A 22,050-nucleotide genomic window follows, 5' to 3' on the forward strand; every position below is an offset into this window, starting at 1 on the left:
GCTCACCGTGTTCGGCTGAGGCGGGGACGGGGGACGTGGACGCGGGTGCGCAACAGACGCTGAATCTGTGTCGACTACGAGACATGATAACCCGGAGACAGCAGATATGTTATTATTGTTGAATGTAAATCATAATTAAGTAATTATTTTACTAAGCTAGCTAGATAAAAGCAGGTCATGTAGCAACAAAAATAAGTAACTCTGAAAGTTTTGGAATACATGAATAGGCTACCTTTCTTTTTGAAAAACTGTGTGACATACTGTCGACTTCGGCGTTCTCTGTCTTCTCTTTCCGTTTTTGATGCCCTGACTTTTGATGTGACATGCCTGCGTGTGTCTGCGCTGCATCATAGCAAGTGCAATAAGCAGACGCTCACGCACACGCTACACTAGCGATCGTAGCTTGGACAGCGGGAATGAACCATTGTGAGAGGGAGGCAGTGGCGTAAGTTTGATTTTGAAATTGGTGGGGACGGAGACATATATTTTAAGGTTTGATCAAAATTATTGCTAGGGATATATCAGTGTCACTGGATATTGGTAGGGACACGTCCCTAGCGTCCCTACTAAATTCTACGCCCCTGGAGGGAGGGGTGTGTCTGAAACAGTAAATACATTATTTGTTTTTTAAATATTAAATATATGGTAAAAACGGACAAAATACACATTTAGTGCATGAGGGGCCCTAGCATATTTAATTCAATTCAATTCAATTCAAGTTTATTTGTATAGCGCTTTTCACAATACACATTGTTTCAAAGCAGCTTTACAGAAAATGCATTTCAAAAATATACATACAAAAATACAGTTAGTTAATCATGAAATTTAGGGCATAACATATCGCCGGCGTTGGGTCGTCTCTTCACAGGCGTCGAGTCGTCTCATCACAGGCGTTGGGGCATCTGAAGTCTCCATGAGAGGCTGGATACTAACTGGAGCTGACAAACTCTATTTGAGTTATAGGGACAGGCGTCCCGAGATAACAACAAAAAAGGCAGATGGGAAATAATTAGCGTAGCTGCTGTTCTTAATATGAATGCATTTGATCTGATTTAACTGTAGTATAAAAGGTATGAGATGCATCATGTGAATGCTTGGCTAAAGAGATGCGTCTTTAATCTAGTTTTAAACTGGTAGAGCGAGTCTGAGCCTCGGACAGTATCAGGAAGGCTATTCCAGAGTTTAGGAGCTAGATGTGAAAACGCCCTCCCTCCTTTAGTGGACTTAGATATCCTAGGTACGACCAGAAGCCTCGAATTTAGCGATCTTAAAGAGCGCGATGGAATATATGGCGATAGAAGATCTCTTAAATACACAGGAGCTAAACCATTTAGGGCTTTATAGGTCAGTAACAATACTTTGTAATTGATACGGAACTTAATAGGTAACCAGTGTAGAGATGATAAAATTGGTGTTATATGATCATATTTTCTTGACCTAGTAAGAACTCTAGCGGCTGCATTTTGGACTAACTGTAGCTTGTTTACGGAGGATGCAGGACAACCAGCTAATAAAGCATTACAGTAATCTAGTCTCGAGGTCATGAATGCATGAACTAACTTTTCTGCATCAGAAACTGATAGCATATTACGTAGCTTAGCAATGTTTCTAAGGTGGAAAAAGGCTGTTCTTGTGACATTTGAAATATGATTTTCAAAAGACAAGTTGCGGTCTAGTATAACACCCAGGTCTTTTACTGTAGAGGATAAAGTAACAGGACGTCCATCTAGATTAAGGTTGTATTGTAAGAGGTTTTGTGGGCAGTTTTTTGGACCAATCAGTAATACCTCCGTTTTATCTGAATTTAATAGAAGAAAATTACACGTCATCCAATATTTTATATCTTTAACACACTCTGTCATTTCAGATAATTTAGTGTTATCATCTGGTCTAGATGAAATATATAATTGAGTGTCATCAGCATAACAGTGGAAACTTATTCCATGTTTTCTTATAATATTACCAAGTGGCAGCATATAAATTGAGAATAGCAGGGGGCCTAATACAGATCCCTGCGGCACTCCATAATTTACTGACGTTATCTTTGATTTTTCCCCATTTAAATGGACAAAATGGTAACGGTCTGATAGGTACGATCTAAACCAGCTTAATGCCTGTCCCTGAACACCAGTGTAATTTTGAAGTCGATCTAAGAGTATTTTATGATCTATAGTGTCAAACGCAGCACTAAGATTGAGTAAAACTAGTATTGAGATACAGCCTTGGTCAGAAGCTAAAAGTAAATCATTTGTAATTTTAACCAGCGCAGTTTCTGTGCTATGATGTGGCCTGAATCCTGACTGAAACTTTTCATAGATATCGTTTTCTTGCAAGAAAGAGCACAATTGAGCGGACACAACTTTTTCTAGTATTTTAGACATAAATGGAAGATTTGAAATGGGTCTGTAATTTGCTAGGTTATTTGGATCTAATTGTGGTTTCTTAATAAGAGGTTTTATAACTGCCAGCTTGAATGTTTTTGGAACATGTCCTAAAGATAGAGACGAGTTAATAATATTGAGAAGAGGCTCTTCCACTACAGGTAACACTTCTTTCAGTAGTTTAGTGGGTATTGGATCTAATAAACATGTTGTTGGTTTAGATGCAGTGATAAGTTTATTTAGCTCTTCCTGTCCTATAGTTGTAAAGCGCTGTAGTTGTTGTTGAGGGGCGATAATTGAGGCTGAATCATAAGACGCTGTCAAAGATTGTACATTTACAATTGTGTTTCTGATGCTTTCTATTTTCTCAGTGAAGAAATTCATGAAATCATTACTATTAAAATGTAACAGAATATTTTGTTCAGGTGATGTCTGTTTATTTGTTAATCTAGCCACGGTGTTAAATAAAAACCTTGGATTGTTTTGGTTATTTTCTATTAGTTTGCGTAGATGCTCAGACCTGGCTGCTTTTAGAGCCTTTTTATAACGTGACATACTGTCTTTCCACGCGATTCTAAAGACCTCTAAATTAGTTTGTTTCCATTTGCGCTCTAAGTTACGAGTTTCTCTCTTTGTTGGAGCTATTTTTCGCTTTGTTTATTTTAGGCTTAAGTTAATTTATAGCTTAATTTATTTTCTTTATTTTCTTGTTACAGTTAATTTGTTTATGTTGTATTTATGCTTATTTTTTGTTTCTTATGTTGTTGTTTATTGGTCACATGGTGCTACGTTAATTTGCATAAATAGGTCAAGGTGGGAGGGTCCTCAGGCTGCGAGGGCATATGGTTTTTTACCAGCGTAAGAGAGGCAGCAGAAAATGTCTGTGAGCTTGCTTATATTGTGTGAATAAACCTCCTCAAACTCATTTTTGCTATGGACATTAGTTCACTTTGGCACCTCTAAAACCTGCGTAAAGCCTAAACCCATGACGTAGCCGCAGTGGCCATTTGAAAAGTTTGATATTATTTATTTTGTTTAAGTTTATGGACAAATAGCCACTACATAAGTAAAAAACCTGCCCCTGGATGTAGATCGTTGGTTTACGTGGAAATTGGATTCGTTGTTTGCTGGATTACCTTTTCGAAAGTGGATTACTCACCTGGATGCGGGGACAAAGTCAAGCCATGGGCCTAGAAGTGGCGGAGGCGTGGGCTGGATACAGTGCAAACATCAAATAATACGACCCATCCGACAGTGTAAAGCTTCCCTGGACACCGTACTGGATAACGGTGACGCTACTGGAGCGCTGAAGCTGCATTTACGGAGTGGAGGATTAATATTTGTTGCAATTTGGATTCGCAAACGCCCAAAGCCTTCACAGCCAGTCGCGCACGGCCGCGCCCGCGCGCAACAACAACAATCACTGCGCGCATCCAACTCCGTGCGCAACCACCGCTGCAAACAAAGTTCCACAAGGTACGTGCTTCATTCAACTTTTGCAAATAACTGTATGTGCGCATGACCAACATCAATAAAAAGTAAAATGTCTGACGTGGCATCCAAAACCAGAAGTGAAACGGCGCTTTCCACAAGAAGGCGCACAAGTTTCACTGCTAAAGGAATGATGTTTTTCATGCAAACGTGTCAGGAAAAGAGATCGACGAAATGCAGACGAGCCAAATCGTATATGAATGAAATGGATAAATTGATGCATTCTGCAGACAATATTGATGCAGTCAAGTCTCTTTTGGATCAAATGATAACATGTGTTGATGAGGCAAAACAACATCATTTGTCATTTGTTTCTCTGAACATACCTCAGGATGAAAAGGAAAAACAAAATAAATATTTTGAACAAAAGGAAAATTGTTTTTCAAACTTTATTGATGATACCAAGGGGTGGTTATCAAATATAGGCCATTCATATGAACTTCCAATCAAGCCATCTGATAATCAACCTGATATTGGGCCTAAGGACAGTGTATCCAATAAAGGTTCTGCAGCGCGCTCAAAGGCTGGCTCTAAACTGTCAAGGATTTCATCCAGTGCATCTGCAAAATTATTAGCACAAGCAGAGAAAGCAGCATTACAGGAGCGCATGGCTGCTCTAAAACAAAAGCACAGTTTGGAGGCGCAGGAGGAACAAATAAAACTTGAACAAGAGGAATTACGGAAGAAACAGGAACATTTAAGGAGAGAAAAGGAACAACTTGCTCTGGAGGCAGAATTAAAGGTGACAAATGCAAAATTGGAGGTTCTGAAAGTGAGCTCAAAGTGTGGCTCTAAAGTGTCAAGATGTGCATCTAAACCATCAGATGGCATGAACTCTTACTTGGAAAGGTTAGAAACTCAAGGGACATATGAACTAAATCCAAACGCTGAACGTTTTGTGCCCAACAATACAATCTCTGATCCTCCCTCCAGTCGCTTATTAAATTCTGTCCCTGTTGTTGTTGAACCCAAACCTGTTGTAATACAACCACCCATACCTAATGTCATTCCTGTTTCTCAAATAAAAGGTATACAAGCACTGGTTTTGCAAAATGCTCATGACAATAATCAATCCACCAATTCTCCGGACATTTTGAACATCATGCAGCGTCAAAATGAAATGACTGCCCTGTTGGTCCAGCAAAACACAGCCTCTGCTCTGCCTATGAGAAATATACCTGTATTTGATGGTGATCCCCTGTATTTCAAATCTTTTCTCAGAGCTTTTGAAAATTGTATTGAGGATAAAACTCAAAATTTCAGTGATTGTTTGTACTTCCTAGAACAGTACACTAGGGGGCAACCGAGAGACATTGTAAGAAGTTGTCAGCATATGCCCTCTGAACCGGGTTACCAAAGAGCAAAAACACTTTTGATTGAACATTTTGGCAGTGAACACAAAATCTCCTCTGCTTATATGGACAAAATCAACAACTGGCCCTCAATTAAACCTGAGGATGTTAACGCTCTGCAGTCATTTGCTTTGTTCCTTCGAGGTTGCTCCAATATGGTACATCAAATAAAGTACATGAAGGAGTTGGACATGCCAGCTAACCTCAGGACAATCCTAATGAAACTCCCATACAAGCTGAGGGAAAAGTGGAGAAATTTGGCATGTGACATACTGGAACAAACTGGAAGCAGAGCAGTGTTTGTTGATTTTGTAAATTTTATTGAAAAACAAGTCAAAATTGTTTCAGACCCGCTGTTTGGAAACATTAATGATGTTCTCTTCACCAGCCACACAAAGCCATCCATTCAAGTTAAGCAGAAAAGGAAAAGCGGTACCTTTGCCACCAGCATCAATGCAATAAAGGATGGACATAAAGAAAAGGAAAATTTAACCGCTCACAGTAACCAGCTAAAATGTCTGTTCTGCTATCTCACCAATCACACTCTGGAAAAATGCTTTCAGTTCAGAAGAAAGACACAACAGGACAAGATTCACTTCCTAAAGGAGAAAGGCATTTGTTTTGGGTGCTTGAAATATGGACACACAAGCAAAGATTGTAGGAGTCGCTTGGATTGTGAAGTATGTCACAGGAAACACCCATCTGTCCTGCATGTGGAGAAGGAGGATACTACAAGGATAACCTCCAAAGAAACTGTGAGCACTGTATCCGGGCAGCAGCAGACGTGTGGTCATGTTGGGGCTGGTGAAGAGGATACTGCTGTCTTCTCCATTGTGGCCGTGCAGGTGAAAAGTCAGAAAAGTAATAAAGTTGTGCACACTTACGCTTTCCTGGACCCTGGGAGCTCTGGCACCTTCTGCACTACAAGTATGGCTGAACGGCTGGGAGTATCAGGCAAAACCTGTAATATACTACTGAGGACAATGGGGCAGACTAAAACCATTAATACTACCGTGATAACTGGTCTGGAGGTGTCTGGTTTTGACACCGAGGACTTTATTGAGCTGCCATCTGTTCTGACACAAACAAAAATGCCTGTATCTAAAGTTAATGTGCCGTGTCAGGATGATGTTGCCAAATGGGCGTATTTGAGCAGCATTAGGCTACAGGAAGTAGATGCAGATGTGGACTTGCTCATTGGAACTGACTCTCCCAAAGTTTTGGAGCCATGGGAACTAATAAACAGTCAATGTGGTGGACCGTATGCAGTGAGGACCAGAGTTGGCTGGGTCATAAACGGGCCTCTTCGTGCTGGAGACTCTGGAGGTGCTGGTGTCAAATCAGGATGCGCTGTTGTAACTGCTAATCACATATCTGTGGAGCACTTGGAAAATATGTTGATGCAGCAGTATAATCATGACTTTACTGAAAGAACAAATGATGAACAACTTGAGATGTCAAGAGAAGACATTAAATTCATGAAAATTGTGAAGGATACAACAGTGCTTCTCAATGAACATTATTGTATTGACTTACCTTTCAGAGTTGAAGATCCTGTTTTGCCAAATAATCGCTGCATTGCATTACAAAGACTCCAAAGCCTGAAGAGGAGATTTAATAGAGATATTTCATTCAAAGCTGAATATATCGATTTCCTTAACAACATGTTGGAGCAAGGATATGCAGAGAAGGTTCCCACAAATGAGCCCACTCCAAAACAAGGAAAGGTGTGGTACATTCCCCACCATGGTGTACATCATCCAACCAAAGGAAAGTTGCGTGTTGTGTTCGATTGTGGCTGTACTTACAAAGGTACATCATTAAACAGCCAGCTCCTGCAGGGCCCAGACTTCACTAACACGCTAATTGGTGTCCTCCTCCGGTTTAGAGAAGAGCCCATCGCTGTTATGGCTGATATCAACGCCATGTTCCATCAGGTCCGGGTCCCATATAAGCACGTTAACTTCCTGCGCTTTTTATGGTGGCCCAATGGAGACACTACAACGGAGCCAGAGGAATACAGGATGTGCGTGCATTTGTTTGGAGCTGTATCCTCTCCAAGCTGCTCAAACTATGCACTGAGAAGAACTGCTGAGGATAATGCACTGCAATACTCACCCGATGTCCTCAGCACAGTCAAAACAAATTTCTATGTGGATGACTGTCTTAAGTCCACTGTGACAGAGGAAGATGCAGTGAAGCTTGTATATGGACTAACATCTCTCTGTAAAAGAGGTGGCTTCCATCTCCAAAAGTGGGTCACAAATAGCCCAAATGTGTTTGTACTTATTCCCAGCAACATCAGAGCAGTGTGTTTGGAGAACATGGATTTGGACAGGGACCAAATCCCTGTGGAAAGAGCTCTGGGGATGCAATGGTGTGTTCAAGGAGATACGTTCAGCTTCAGGACTGCAGTGCAGGAACGTCCACACACCAGGAGGGGCATCCTCTCTGTGGTGAGCTCTCTTTATGACCCGCTGGGTTTTCTGTCTCCTTTTATAATTCCTGCCAAGATTTTGTTACAGGAGCTGTGCAGAATGAACCTCAAATGGGATGAGCCAGTCCCCAGTGGCGTCTCCAGACATTGGTCTGAGTGGCTCTCTGAACTTCAGCAAATGAGTGGATTTAAAGTGGAACGGTGCATCAAACCCAAGAACTTTGGAACACTAGTGAAAGCAGAACTGCATATTTTTTCAGATGCCAGTCAAACAGGATACGGCACTGTTTCATACTTGAGATTGGAGAGCACTGACAATGTGCATGTTTCATTCATCACGGGCAAGGCTCGTGTTGCTCCTCTAAAGCAACTAACCATCCCACGCCTGGAGCTTGCTGCAGCCGTGCTTGCTGTTCGAGTGAATGCAATGCTGATGAAGGAGCTACAGTTGCCATTGCAAAGGTCATTTTTTTGGACTGATAGCACTACTGTTCTCAAGTACATCTTCAATGAAACAAAGCGCTTTCACACATATGTTGCCAATCGTGTCGGCACCATAAGAGAAGCCACAGACAAAGATCAGTGGAGGTATGTAAACACCAAAGATAATCCTGCAGATGAAGCATCTCGAGGACTAAGAGCTCAGGAGTTTGGGGAAGGAAAATGGCTAAAAGGACCAGACTTTTTGCACTTACCTCCCACCAAATGGCCAAAACTCAACTTGGACTCCTCCTCCATTCCATCTGATGATGCAGAGGTGAAAAAAGAACTTAAAGTGAATGTTGTTACAATACACAGTGACAATCCCCTCAGTCAGCTCGTTCACTATTTTTCATCCTGGAGAAAGCTTAAAACATCAGTGGCCTGGTTGTTGGAGTTGAAAGAAAGACTTTTACTTTTGAGCCGAAAGAGAAAAGAATATGTGGTCAAGCAGAATGAAAATGTGGAAAAGGAGCTTAAAAAATTCAAGGCCACACTTGGAAAATCCAGCTTGACACCAGAGCGCTTGGAGGAAGCCGAAAAGGCAATAATTCAGTTTGCTCAAGGCCAAAGATTCAGCACTGAAATTTCCTCGCTGAAACATGACCCAAAGACTGTTTCCAAAGACAGCCCTCTGTATCGCCTCGACCCCTTCATCGAAGATGGCATCCTCAGAGTTGGTGGACGCCTGTTTAAATCTGCTTTGCCGTGGGAGGTAAAACATCCTGTGATTTTGTCAAAGGATCTGCATGTTTCCCAGCTCATATTACGTTACATCCATTACCAACTTGGACATGCTGGACGCAATCACATGCTGCACAGATTGAGACAGAAGTATTGGATCATAAATGCCAACTCTGCGGCCAGGAAGATTCTCTCACAATGTACAGTGTGCAGAAGGTACAGAGGAAAACTTGGAGAACAAAAAATGTCCGACTTACCAGAGGAACGAGTTGTGCCCGATAACGCACCCTTTACAAATGCGGGAGTGGACTATTTTGGACCACTGGATGTGAGGAGAGGGAGAAGTGTGCTGAAGCGATACGGAGTGATATTTACCTGTATGAGCAGCCGCGCAATACACCTTGAGGTGGCGCACTCCCTCGACACAGACTCCTGCATCAATGCTGTGCGCAGATTTATCTGCAGAAGAGGACCTGTGACAAGTATAAGGTCAGATAATGGCACAAATTTTATCGGTGCGAAGAATGAACTGAGGCAGGCTCTGGCTGCTTTAAATCACTCTAAAATTGAAAGGACCTTTGTGCAGGAAGGAGTGACGTGGAGTTTTAACACCCCAGCTGCTTCTCACCAAGGTGGTGTTTGGGAGCGTCTGATTCGCTCTGTGCGCAGTGTACTTACCTCTGTTGTTGGACATCAACTGCTGGACGATGAAGGCCTGCAAACACTGTTTTGTGAGGTAGAAGCAATACTCAATGACCGGCCAATAACTAAGGTTTCAGAAGATCCCAATGACTTAGAAGCGCTCACTCCAAATCACATTCTCCTGCTAAAAGGCAAGCCCATTCTGCCATTAGGTCTGTTCGAAAAATCTGACCTGTACATTAAGAGGAGATGGAGACAAGTGCAGTACATTGCGGAGCTTTTCTGGAAAAGGTGGACAGCAGAGTATTTGCTTGTAATGCAAGAAAGGCAAAAATGGACAAAGCAGAAAAGAAACTTCATTACAGGAGATATTGTCATAATCGCTGATGCCACAGCTCCAAGAGGCTCATGGATGATGGGCAGAGTTCTAAGCACCACGGCTGACTCCAGAGGACTGGTTCGCTCCGTGAAGGTCCAAACGAAGATCAGCATCCTGGACAGACCAATAACCAAGCTCTGTCTTCTCTTGGAGGCCGACAAATGACCATCTCTTTCTCTCCCCTATCTCTGTCTTCCATCTATTTGTTTCTTTCAGGCATGGAGAATCTGAAGATGCAAAGATTTTAGCTTAATGCTTAGGCTACAGTTAGGAAATAGCTCCTTTGTGCTAAAGCTAAGGTTAATTGTGGGTAAGGTACCATTACAATTAGGGGCTGGGATGTTGGAGCTATTTTTCGCTTTGTTTATTTTAGGCTTAAGTTAATTTATAGCTTAATTTATTTTCTTTATTTTCTTGTTACAGTTAATTTGTTTATGTTGTATTTATGCTTATTTTTTGTTTCTTATGTTGTTGTTTATTGGTCACATGGTGCTACGTTAATTTGCATAAATAGGTCAAGGTGGGAGGGTCCTCAGGCTGCGAGGGCATATGGTTTTTTACCAGCGTAAGAGAGGCAGCAGAAAATGTCTGTGAGCTTGCTTATATTGTGTGAATAAACCTCCTCAAACTCATTTTTGCTATGGACATTAGTTCACTTTGGCACCTCTAAAACCTGCGTAAAGCCTAAACCCATGACGTAGCCGCAGTGGCAGTGTTGTATAAAGTACTAGAAAGCAATACTTGAGTAAAAGTACAAGTATGGTACTAGAAAAAGACTTTGGTAGAAGTAAAAGTTACCTTTTAGAATATTACTTAAGTAAAAGTCTTAAAGTATCTGATTTATTTTGTACTTAAGTATGAAAAGTAATTTTCTGATATTTAATGTACTTAAGTATTTTAAGTAAAAGTAAAAAGTTTTTTTATTTTTTATTAAAGCAAGCGGTTAACTTTGTTTGTGAACTTTATTGTGGATTTCTTATACTAGGCATACTATTAACTGGTACAACCTGCTGTTGTTTGTGTTTTGTAGCCTGTACTGTACTTGTGTTATCGTTTATCTCCCACTGCATGTAGCCTACCTTAAGTTAGCTGCTCTACTAAGAAAAAATCAGTCTGCAATAGTGCACTGTTCTGTACAGCCTTATAATTCATTGTATTTTTCAAAAATATAATTTTATATTCAGTGCAATAGCCGTATACGGGGTTTTATAAATACAGAGGTCCCAAAAGTGATCTTGCTAGGGGGTTCGGGGGCATATTATTTTTCCACTGTCATTGGCAAAAAACATATGTATATCTGTGTTAAATAGGAATCCATTGTAATAAAGTTATTCTCATTCTGGGCACAGTATGCAAAAGGCTATTGCTCTACCTGCTCCCCTCTCTCATCTCCATCTCTCGTTCTTCTTCTCTCAGTCTCTTTATCTTTACCTGTACATCTCCCCTTCCCGAAGCTGAGCTTTGCAAACTGATTATTTATGTCGGTCGTTTAAAACTTCTATTGTAAATCAGCGGTTTAGTTTAGCCACTTGCATCTTATCTCGTGAAGCGTCGCGTTGGGATTCGCGCGCGGCCGCGGCTCGCGCTTCCATGGCAACAAACAAGCTTGACGCTGAAATAGAGTGTGCGCAATGCAATCTAGGAGCAGTGATTCGCCAAACCTCAAACCACATTTCTTCTGATTTTATTTTGTAGTAACGAGTAACGAAGATGCTTAGTGGAAATGTAGCGGAGTAAAAGTATACATTTAATCTAGGAAATGTAGTGAAGTAAAAGTAAAAGTTGACATAAATTTAAATAGCGAAGTAAAGTACAGATACGTGAAATTTCTACTTAAGTACAGTAACGAAGTATTTGTACTTCGTTACATTACAACACTGCGCAGTGGCCATTTGAAAAGTTTGATATTATTTATTTTGTTTAAGTTTATGGACAAATAGCCACTACACTCTTGATAACATGCGTAGCACTGTTGTACCATGGTGCTTTAGTTTTCTCTCTAACCTTTTTTAATCTAATTGGTGCAACAATTTCTAATGTACTAGAGAAAATGGTGCTCATACTGCTAGTCATTTCCTCTAGCTCATCTGTTTGTTTGGGTTCACTGAGGAGCGGAGATAGATCAGGTAAGCTATTCAAGAATCTATCTATAGTGGTTGGAAGGATTGTTCTGCCTGGTCGATAACGTGGCGCAACATGACACATTTCAGCCGTACGTAGTATGCAAGTTACCATGTAATGATCAGTGACATCATCACTTTGCGGTATAATATCTATATCGGTTGGATCGATTCCATATGATATAATTAAATCTAGAGTATGATTAAGACGATGAGTGGGACCACTAACGTTTTGCTTGACCCCAAAGGAGTTTAATAAATCTGTAAACGCAGCTCCTAACGCATCATTTGTGTTATCAACGTGTATGTTGAAATCTCCAACAATTATTGCCTTATCGGCATTGACCAATAGATCTGAGAGAAAATCTGCAAACTCTTTTAGGAAATCAGCGTAAGGCCCTGGCGGTCTATATACGGTAGCCAAGGCTAGAGATAATAGGGATTTCTTTCTTACATCTAGGAGCGTAACATTTAGCACAAGTACTTCAAACGAATTAAACCTGTGGCCTGTTTTCTGAGTAACATTAAGAATATCTCTATAGATTGTTGCAACACCGCCGCCACGACCAATCAGACGGGGCTCATGCTTATAACCGTATCCTGGTGGAGTGGACTCATTAAGACCGAAATAATTATTTGGTTTAAGCCAGGTTTCAGTAAGGCAGAGTACATCGAAGCTGTTATCAGTGACCATTTCATTTACAATAACCGCCTTAGGTGTAAGCGATCTAATGTTTAGAAGACCTAGCTTTAGAAATTGTTTTTGTTCACTAATATTGAGATTTTCTGGTTTAATCACAATTAGATTTTTCTTAGATCCTGCAGTAGATTTATTGTTTGGCCTCACTAAACGAGGAATAGACACAGTTTCTATATAGTGTTCTACACTGGTACTTATATCAATTAATTTGGGACAGCAAAGAATGTGATTTGGACTTTGACTTACTAGTCATATGGTGTGTAACGTCTTGGAGATGTTGTCCGACAGAACAGCCGCTCCGATTCTGCTGGGGTGCAGGCCATCAGCACGGTAGAGCCTAGGTCACTCCCAAAACAGATTCCAATTATTTACAAAGAGCAGTCTCTGTTCATTACACCATGACATCAACCATTCATTTAGTGCAAACAATCTACTGAACCTTTCTTGTCCTTGTCGGTACGTGGGAAGCGGTCCAGACACGACGATCTTTGCTTCAGGCGATGTTCTGCGTACCGTCTCGATCAGGCTCCTGTAGTCCCTCTTCAGAACCTCCGTCTGCCGCAGCCTGATGTCGTTCACCCCCGCGTGCAGCACGACAGCTCCGACGCGCTCGTCACCGTTCAGGATCTCGGGGACCTGCGCAGCGACATCGAGAACACGAGCACCAGGAAAGCAGTGAGTGCGCACCATACCTTTACCTGAGGTAGCGCGGACATGCCGGACCATGGAACTGCCGATGATCACAGCGTCGTCGCGTTCCGTCTCGCGAAGAGGGGAGAAGCGGTTCCGGGTGGAGATCTCGAAGACCGGGAGGGGCGGAGAGGTCCTTGCTCTGGTCCTGGCTCGTGTCTTCCGCTGTGGCATCATCCAGGGTCCATGGTGCTGTGTCGGTGTCGGGGTAAACGAAACCAGGGGTGCTCGGGTCCTGTGCAGAGAAATACACGGAGTAGAGGAGGCCGGAGTCGAAAAGTTACTAACCACTGACTTGTGAGCATCGGCGCGTGATGCTTCAAGCGCTGATCGTCGGTCTCGCAGCTCGGCCTGCCTCCCCAGCGGATCACGGATCTGCTTCTCCACGGACTCCAGCTCCAACCGCACCGAATGCAGCTCAAACGTGTCCTCACCTGCACTCAGAGGTAGACACACATCCGATATATTCGCCATTATGACAGATGAACAATAAATTAGCAGTGATGCTACCAATATCACTACTAATTTAGGACTGAAATCATGGATAGAACCCGTATCCTTCCAGTGATTCGAGTGTAAATAAGACGGTCGATAGGCGAGACCACGCGTGCAAATGCTAGCGGGCTAACTTAACGTTAGAGATAGTAACGGAAGTTTGGAAAGTTGGATATAACCAGCGATATCAAAGCAATCCGATTGTTTTTTTTTTTATAGAGAGTAACGTTAGTATCGGAGATATGTTCACATGCTCACAAACTAACAGTTAAGCGATTCGAAACACAAACTCCAAACACAACCAAAGCGGTTCGAACACAGACACAAACTTCAAACACAAACAAGCGATTCGAAGCACAAGCACAAACACAAACTCCAACACAAACAGAGCGATTTCAGTGATTCGAGTGTAAATAATACGGTCGATAGGCGAGGCCACGCGTGCAATGCTAGCGGGCTATCGTTAGAGATAGTAACGGAAGTTCGGGAAGTTGGATATAACTAGCGATATCAAAGCAATCCGATTGTTTTTTATAGAGAGTAGTATCGGAGATATGTTCACACGCTCACAAACTAACGTTAACGTTAACAGTTAAGCGATTCGAACACAAACTCCAAACACAACCAAAGCGGTTCGACCACAGACACAAACTTCAAACACAAACAAGCGATTCGAAGCACAAGCACAAACACAAACTTCAAACACAACAAGCGATTCGAAGCACAAGCACAAACTTCAAACACAACAAGCGATTCAAAGCACAAGCACAAACACAAACTCCAACACAAACAGAGCGATTTCAGTGATTCGAGTGTAAATAAGACGGTCGATAGGCGAGGCCACGCGAGCAATGCTAGCGGGCTATCGTTAGAGATAGTAACGGAAGTTCGGAAAGTTGGATATAACTAGCGATATCAAAGCAATCCGATTGTTTTTTATAGAGAGTAGTATCGGAGATATGTTCACACGCTGGAAAAATAGAAAATGCTCGTTTCTAAATTAGTGTAAAGAACAAAATCAACGATTTATGAATCAAGTCGACGGAGCTTCAAACACAAACACCTTAATGTATGTATAAAAAAGAGAAAAGAAATAAGAAAAGAAAAAGGGGGTCTGCTCTTCTGGGCCCTAAATCAGCCTGGGCCCTTAGAATCGTCCTAACCTTCCACCCCTTTACGGCGCCCTTGATACCACTCCTCAAGTAGACATTGCTGCAAATGAACATTTGAACTCCCCCCTCATGCAAGCTGTGTCCCAATGTGAAGACTGCATCCTCCGAAGGCCGAATTTGAAGGCGATTGCGTCACAGCGGCGCAACCAAGGCTGTCCCAATTCAAACACTGAACCCTTCGAAGGCTGCATTATAAGGCAGATTGCGTCACAGCAGTGCTAAGAAGGCTGTCCCAATTCAAACTCTACACGCTTGGAAGGCCGATTGCGTCACCGCGGCGCGTCGAAGGCTGCCCCAGTTTGGTATGTCATTCAAATGCGACCCCTAATGCGCCCTTCGTTTCTTGGACAAACGAAGTGTACAAAAATGGACACTTCGCGGCCTACCCTTCCCCAGAATTCGTAGCGCGCCGGTGACGACGCAAGTTTATTCAAAATAATGGCGGGTGTTAGTTGTGTGGTGGCCGAGGAATTCACGTATAAATGTAAGTATGGTGTTTTAATTGATTAAAATAGCTAGCGAAACAAGTGTTAAAGGCATAAATATGGACCAAGCACTGAATCCCTGTGGGAAAACAATCCACTGAGTTAAATGAAGCAAATACTAAATGAAATATCAACAAAATGCTTTTCTTGCTTAGGCTTTTGGTCTTGTTTCTAGTATAAATATCAAACAATTCTTACATTAAGGAGCATTTACTTGACAAGCCAAAGTTATTGTATTGTTTTGGGAACAAAATAACTAAATTAAGTGATTTTTTGCTTAAAATAAGATAAATAATCTGCCAAATGGGGTAAGTAAAATAATGTTCTGTTTGATTTGAGATTATTTTACTTAACCCATTAGCAGATTATTTTATTGTTTTAAGCAAAAACTCACCTAATATTAAGTATTTTTTTTCCCCAAAACAAGAAATGTTTTACTTGTCTAGTAGACTAAATGCTTCTTGATTTAAGAATTTTTAGATGTTTGAACTAGAAACAAGACAAAATATTAAGAAAAGCTTTTTTTGCAGTGAATTTCAAGTAGGAGGGTATATTCAAGTAAATAAAACAGCAGTACAAATATACCTGAAAAACATAGCGGTGTCTGCAATTCTTTAATTTACCCGAAATAGCTAGCGAAACAAGTGTTAAAAGCCAGGGGTGTTTCTTAAAAAACCTGAACTTAAACAAAAAAACTGCAGCTTCATTTATCAGGTGGTCTGAGGCAAAACCTGTTGTAATTCTTTTTGTTTCAGGGACCAAGGAGCAGACGGCTGAATTTATTAAATTACGGGCCGAAAATGATCACCTATTTACAGGGGCCAAAAACTCGGCCACTGTGGCTTGGAGGTAAAGTCATTAACCATTTGTAATATTTCCACTAGCTGCCTCTTGTATACAAAAATTATCCCTCACTCTATACAAAGCCTACATCAATGAGACAACAACTAATTAAGGCAATAGTCTTTCACTTACTTGTTTTTTGTAGTGTTTTGTCAACAAACGTTTTAAGAAAACTTGCGGATCCAGGAATATAATTTCTGGAGTATTTTGTATGCATGTACTGCTGTGTGATTTTTCTAATGTTAAGATTGCACCCCTGTCTTAATATTTTTCGTAAGTTATTCCTCTTTCTCCTTTTTTTAGGAGAATTCTGGAGAAAATGGATCTGCTGGGGAAGGTCACACCCTTGCAGGCCAAAAGAAAATGGGACAACTTAAAAAAAAAAAACAAAGCAAGTTAATTGACACCTCTTTGATTAAATGTATTGTGGTGTTTTTGTTAACAACGGGTGTATTTGCTCTGCCTTAGGATTGCAAGTGTCCTGGGACAGGTGAGGGGGTGAGCGGGAAATCCACTGCTGCAACTTGGCCGTGGTTTGTCCTCATGGATGAGGTTTTGGGACAGAGGCCTTCCAACAACCCCCCTGTCCTAATTGCCTCCATCCCTGAGAACAAACCAGGGCCAAGTTCAGCAGCCCCAGCCGCCCCAGCAGCCCCAGCCGCCCCAGCAGCCCCAGCCGCCCCAGCAGCCCCAGCCAACAGAAAAAGAGGCAGTGACGAGCTCATTGAGCTAATGAGGGAGGACATGAGGTTTCAAAGGGAAACGGAGGAGAGGAGAGCACAAGAGAGCAGGGGGAGAATGGACAGACTTTTTTCTCTCCTTGAGAGAATGATAGAGAAAAAATAATATAATTTACATTTGGTTAATGCAATTTTTTTTTTTTTGTCACTTTAGTACATGAAAAACTGTTGTGTTATGTAAGTTAAAACTGATATATGGAATTTAAGTTATTTGTAAATGAGGCAAGGCAATTTTTGTACATTGTTTATTTTTGAAATACAAGTTTACATTTGGAAATACAACAAGTAATTGTTCTGGACATTGTTGACTTCTATACATGTTTTTTTAGCATGTAAAATGAAAATGATTTAAAGTATTTTTTACAAATATTTCCAACAACAGGAAACAATTCAAATTAACGGTACATAAAACAGATTGACAAATTATAATAATGTATGTAGGCTGAACAGGGAGAACCCTGATGGTCCTGCTGGTCCGGGATGGGCTCCACAATAGAGACCCTGGTAAGGCCTCCTGCTGGTGGGACATCATCTGATGGTCTCCAGAGTGTTTGACTGCATATTTCCACTGTCCACTGTCTTGTCTACCAACAGGTTTGCAGGGCTGACTCAATCAACGGCTGCCATGTCACTGAGATATTTTCAGAAAGAGGGAAGAGTAAAATAAATAAACCCACATCCTCAAATCAAACCAAAAAAATATTTATATCATACAACAACATTCAACTTTTTTTCTTATGCATTGTAACTTTACAATTCTCTTACTTGTCTGTTACAAATAGTCGTGGTCAACAGGAACCTCCTCCAGGGCAGACACCTCTGCAGACAGCTGGTCACGCCAAGGAGCACCACTGACTGTCTCCAAAACATGCTCCCCCTCATCCTCTGCATCATCCTCCTCGTGCTCATCCTCCGGGGCCATGATGTCACCAACCCCAAGACAGATGTTGTGGAGGATGGCACAGGCTGTTATGACCTGAAATGGAATTAAGGAATAAATAAATATATATTTTTTTAACAGATTGAGTTTATTATTTTGCAGTATTTTTAATTCACTTACGTGAGGTACAAAGGTGTGGTGCACCTCCAGCGCTTGCAGGAAGATGGCCCTAAACCTGGTCTTCATCATCCCAAAAGCTCGCTCTATAATGGAGCGTGCCCTGGAATGATGAACATTAAAGCGCTGGGCTCCCACACCTCGTACTGGTCTCTTGTAGGGAGTGATGAGGGAGAGTGGGTGTCGGAGACATGGGTACCCTCCCTCCGTCTGCGAGGATGAAGTGCCCTGGAGGAGGGTACATTGACCTCCTGTACAGTGGGCTGTACCGAAGCACTCGTGCGTCATGCACTGACCCAGGCCAGCCCACGTAGGTGTCAATGAAGCGGCCCTGATGGTCACACACCGCCTGCAGGATGATGGAAGGGAACAGTTTCCTGTTCCTGTAACACTGACCATCAGGGCCGCTTGGAGGCTTGATGCGGACATGGCAGCCGTCAATTGCTCCTGCAGCTTTCAAGAAAGCCCTGTGTCTGGCCAGCCCTGCAAACCCACGGCAAACTGCCTCCAGCTCCTCTGGGGTGTTCGGGAGGTGAATGACTTGGTGGCGAATGGCCACCACCTCCTCAGCAACACGGTGGACAATGCGGTGGACAGTGGAACGAGGTATATCAAATGCTCTGGACACGACCCTGTATGATGTACCACACGCCAGCCAGAAAAGAAATACCAGGGTCTCTATTGTGGAACCCCATCCGTGTTGCCGTTCACTTCTCAACAGGTCCAGCAGCACTCTCAGGGCCTCCCTGCTCAGCCGAAAATCAGGCCGTGTATCAGAGTCACTGAAAAACCTGTCCAGCACTGGAACGTTCAGGTTTATCCTGCAGTACAAGGGTCTGGTCTTAATCAGGGGAAAAAGGAAAAGAGAAATTGTGTACCACATAGGGGAAAACTAGTCATATAAAACCTTAGTTAAGTAAATGTGTTATTTTGCATACTCTAATGCATCAAGAGTAAAAGTAAAGGTATGTATTCTGCAGAAGATTTTATATATATATATATATATATATATATATATATATATATATATATGATGGTTTTGCATCAATATTACTGCTATGTTGCATTTTACTTCTGAATATGTTGAAGGTTGTTAAATTTAAAGTAATTTTATATACTGTTGGGTAGTTTAATTTACAACAATACATCATATTGTAAAAGACTGTCGTGTGAGGGGGGAAAGTACTATACATTTGTACGTGAATGCTTAACGAATGTAGTTCCTAACAGTCCACCATCACATTATTAACAAATTGTTGCTAACTAACCTATATGGAGGTCTTGTTGCCTAGCAACTGTGACAGCTGCCAATGACTAGTTGCGGTAAAGTTTTTTTTATTTTACTTTTTTTTTTAAATGTTTTATGTTTCAACTGTGTAAAAACAAAACTGGGTTAAAAACCTGTCAAAATATGTTCACCATGGTCAAAAGAATAAACTATAAAATCGAATCTTGGTAAGATTTAAGTCAACATTCAAACCGCTTTGTGTATTTTATATTTATATTCATATTTACCTGCCCATGGTCTTGGCAAAGCCTGAGATACATCACCTGGCGGCGCCGGGGATGAATCCCCACCATCTCTTCCAGTAACATATAAAAAATAAAAATAGAAATGAGCAATTCTGGCTCCATATTTACTTGCAATTTTAAATTTCATAAATGTCAAGTATGGCAGCTCTCCTCTCGCACCGTTTGCTATAGGCGGTAATTAGGAACACCTGATGGCTCAATTAGATATCCAATGAAGGCTACATTCGGAGCCTCCTGCGAAGGCCATGTAGGCTGCATCCTTCAAAGTCTGGGGCCTTCGAAGGATGCAGCCTTCACATTGGGACACAGCAGCAGTCTCACCTAATCTACATTTCATTCTCTCTCATACACATCTAAAACTCACACAAGAATATAAATATGGTTTAATGTGAATGATTATCATTGAGTATTATGTTTAGTATCATTTGAAATTTCTCAGAGTGAGTTCACGCGCATAGCGAGTTCACGCGCCAGTTCTCCTTTAAGGCTGATGCCGGGCTAATTAGTCTTAAAAAGACAGTTATCCTTTCCCAACCTGCAACCCTCAAACCCTACAGTATACATTAACAACACATGTCTCCACAGTATCAAACAACAATAACCTTGACGCAGAACTTGACATGCGCATTGGGAAGGCATCATCAATGTTTGGAAAACTGAGCAAGCGTGTCTGGCACAACAAGAACCTCTCATTGCTCCTCAAAGTCCGTCTATACCATGCATGTGTACTTAGCACCTTACTATATGCAAGTGAGACATGGACAACATACAGGAGGCACGAACATTGCCTCAACGCCTTCCATTTTCGCTGCCTTCGCTCCATACTGGGTGTATGCTGGAAGGATCATGTGCCAAACTCTGTCATACTTGAGAGAACTGGTTCCAGTGACCTGTACACCATCCTTCGTGAACGCCACCTCCGTTGGACTGGGCATATTTATCGAATTAATGAACAAAACAAACATGATAAAAGCGTTTTTGTTGTTTACTTGAATATTTAAAACCCAAGCATGTTTTACCACAAGTTTACAATAAAAAGTGATACATTGATCATAGTGAATTAATTTGTCAAAATTGCACATTAGTCACACAGAAATAAATTACCGTTTGGTCTATTTCACAAAAGAAAGAGGACACACTTACCTACTTCTTCAGTCGCGTCTGTTTCTGTTTATTTGGTAGTTACAGTCACATTTAGATAGAATGATAATTTCTACAAATACATGCCACCAAAAATACGAGCTGAGGAGCTTTAGCACTCTCTCCCAGTAGGCTACAGATATTTCCAGTCAGAGAAAAAGAGGAAGTTACGGAAGAGGATTAGGGCCAGGCAATAATAAAAAAATAAAACCATCTCGAGATTAAAGTCATTATAATGCGAGATTAAACTCGTTAAATTTCGAGAAAAAAGTCGAAATACAATCTTGAGAATAAACTCATTAAATAGCGAGTATAAAGTCGTTGTGTTGCGAGAAAAAACGTGTTAAATTTCGAGACAAAAGTCGAAATACAATCTTGAGAATAAACTCATTAAATATCGAGAATAAAGTCGTTGTGTTTCTAGAAAAAAACTCGTTAAATTTCGAGAAAAAAAGTCGAAGTAATTGTGAGAATAAACTCCCTACTGATAGAGTTAGATCACTTAGTCAATCTATATTTTTGACTTTCTTGCAGTAACAAAGAATAGAACATGGTCTAGGTCGGCTAGGTGTTTTTAGAAGAAAAAATCAGTCCAATTTGCGCGATATACTCGCTTTTGTCCCTAACCCTAACCCTAACCCTAACGAAGGAGACTCCTGAGAAGACGCCACTTGCGCTGGCCCAAATGCACTCTGGCATATGGACAGCTATGATCAATTAAAACCGTACAGCATTGCTATTAGCTGTATATGGTTACAGTCGTTACATTCTGTGGATGGAGGCGTACACAACCAACAACGATTAATAATGCGTCTTATGGTAGCCTATCCTGGGAAACCACGAAACCTCGATGAGGTTGATATCAGTATGCAATGAACACTGATTGAATGCGTTATTCTCTACATTTCATTTCGACTTTTTTTCTCGAAACACAACGACTTTATTCTCGAAATTGAATGAGTTTATTCTCAAGATTGTATTTCGAGTTTTTTTCTCGAAATTTAACTAGTTTTTTCTCGAAACACAACGACTTTATTCACGATATTTAATGAGTTTATTGTCAAGATTGTATTTCGACTTTTTTTCTCGAAATTTAACGAGTTTAAAGGGGTCATGACATGAGAAACCAAATTTGCCTTGATCTTTTGGTATATAAGAGGTCTTTGTACCATTAAAACGTCCTGCAAGTTTCATAGCTTAAGACGTCCTCCCCATTATAAACGAATCAT

At 41.3% G+C, this 22,050-nt stretch overlaps 2 protein-coding genes across 5 annotated transcripts in view; one reads left to right on the forward strand and one right to left on the reverse strand.

Annotated features, from left to right (window-relative positions):
• The window catches only part of LOC306996785 (uncharacterized protein), a 58,975-nt gene that overhangs the window by 24,812 nt on the left and 12,113 nt on the right, over nt 1–22,050 (forward strand). The gene's annotated exons all lie outside the window — the stretch shown is intronic.
• LOC307001518 (uncharacterized protein) lies at nt 17,279–19,796 on the reverse strand. 4 transcript variants are annotated; one of them, XR_013798260.1, is made up of 4 exons: nt 19,664–19,796; nt 18,152–18,989; nt 17,857–18,067; nt 17,648–17,722 (listed from the first exon to the last, which is right to left on the reverse strand). XR_013798260.1 is itself a non-coding variant. In XM_079618140.1 (3 exons), the coding sequence occupies exons 1-2, from the start codon at nt 18,575–18,577 to the stop codon at nt 17,864–17,866; spliced, it is 630 nt and encodes a 209-aa protein (XP_079474266.1). In that variant the 5' UTR covers nt 18,578–19,067; the 3' UTR covers nt 17,648–17,722; nt 17,857–17,863. The 4 variants fall into 4 exon arrangements, 2 of the variants coding, with proteins under 2 accessions (XP_079474265.1, XP_079474266.1); XR_013798259.1 differs by having other exon boundaries at nt 17,279–18,067; XM_079618140.1 differs by lacking the exon at nt 19,664–19,796 and having other exon boundaries at nt 18,152–19,067.

Source organism: Phoxinus phoxinus (genome assembly GCF_949152265.1).
Source record: "Phoxinus phoxinus genome assembly, chromosome: 1".
NCBI lineage: Eukaryota > Metazoa > Chordata > Actinopteri > Cypriniformes > Leuciscidae > Phoxinus > Phoxinus phoxinus.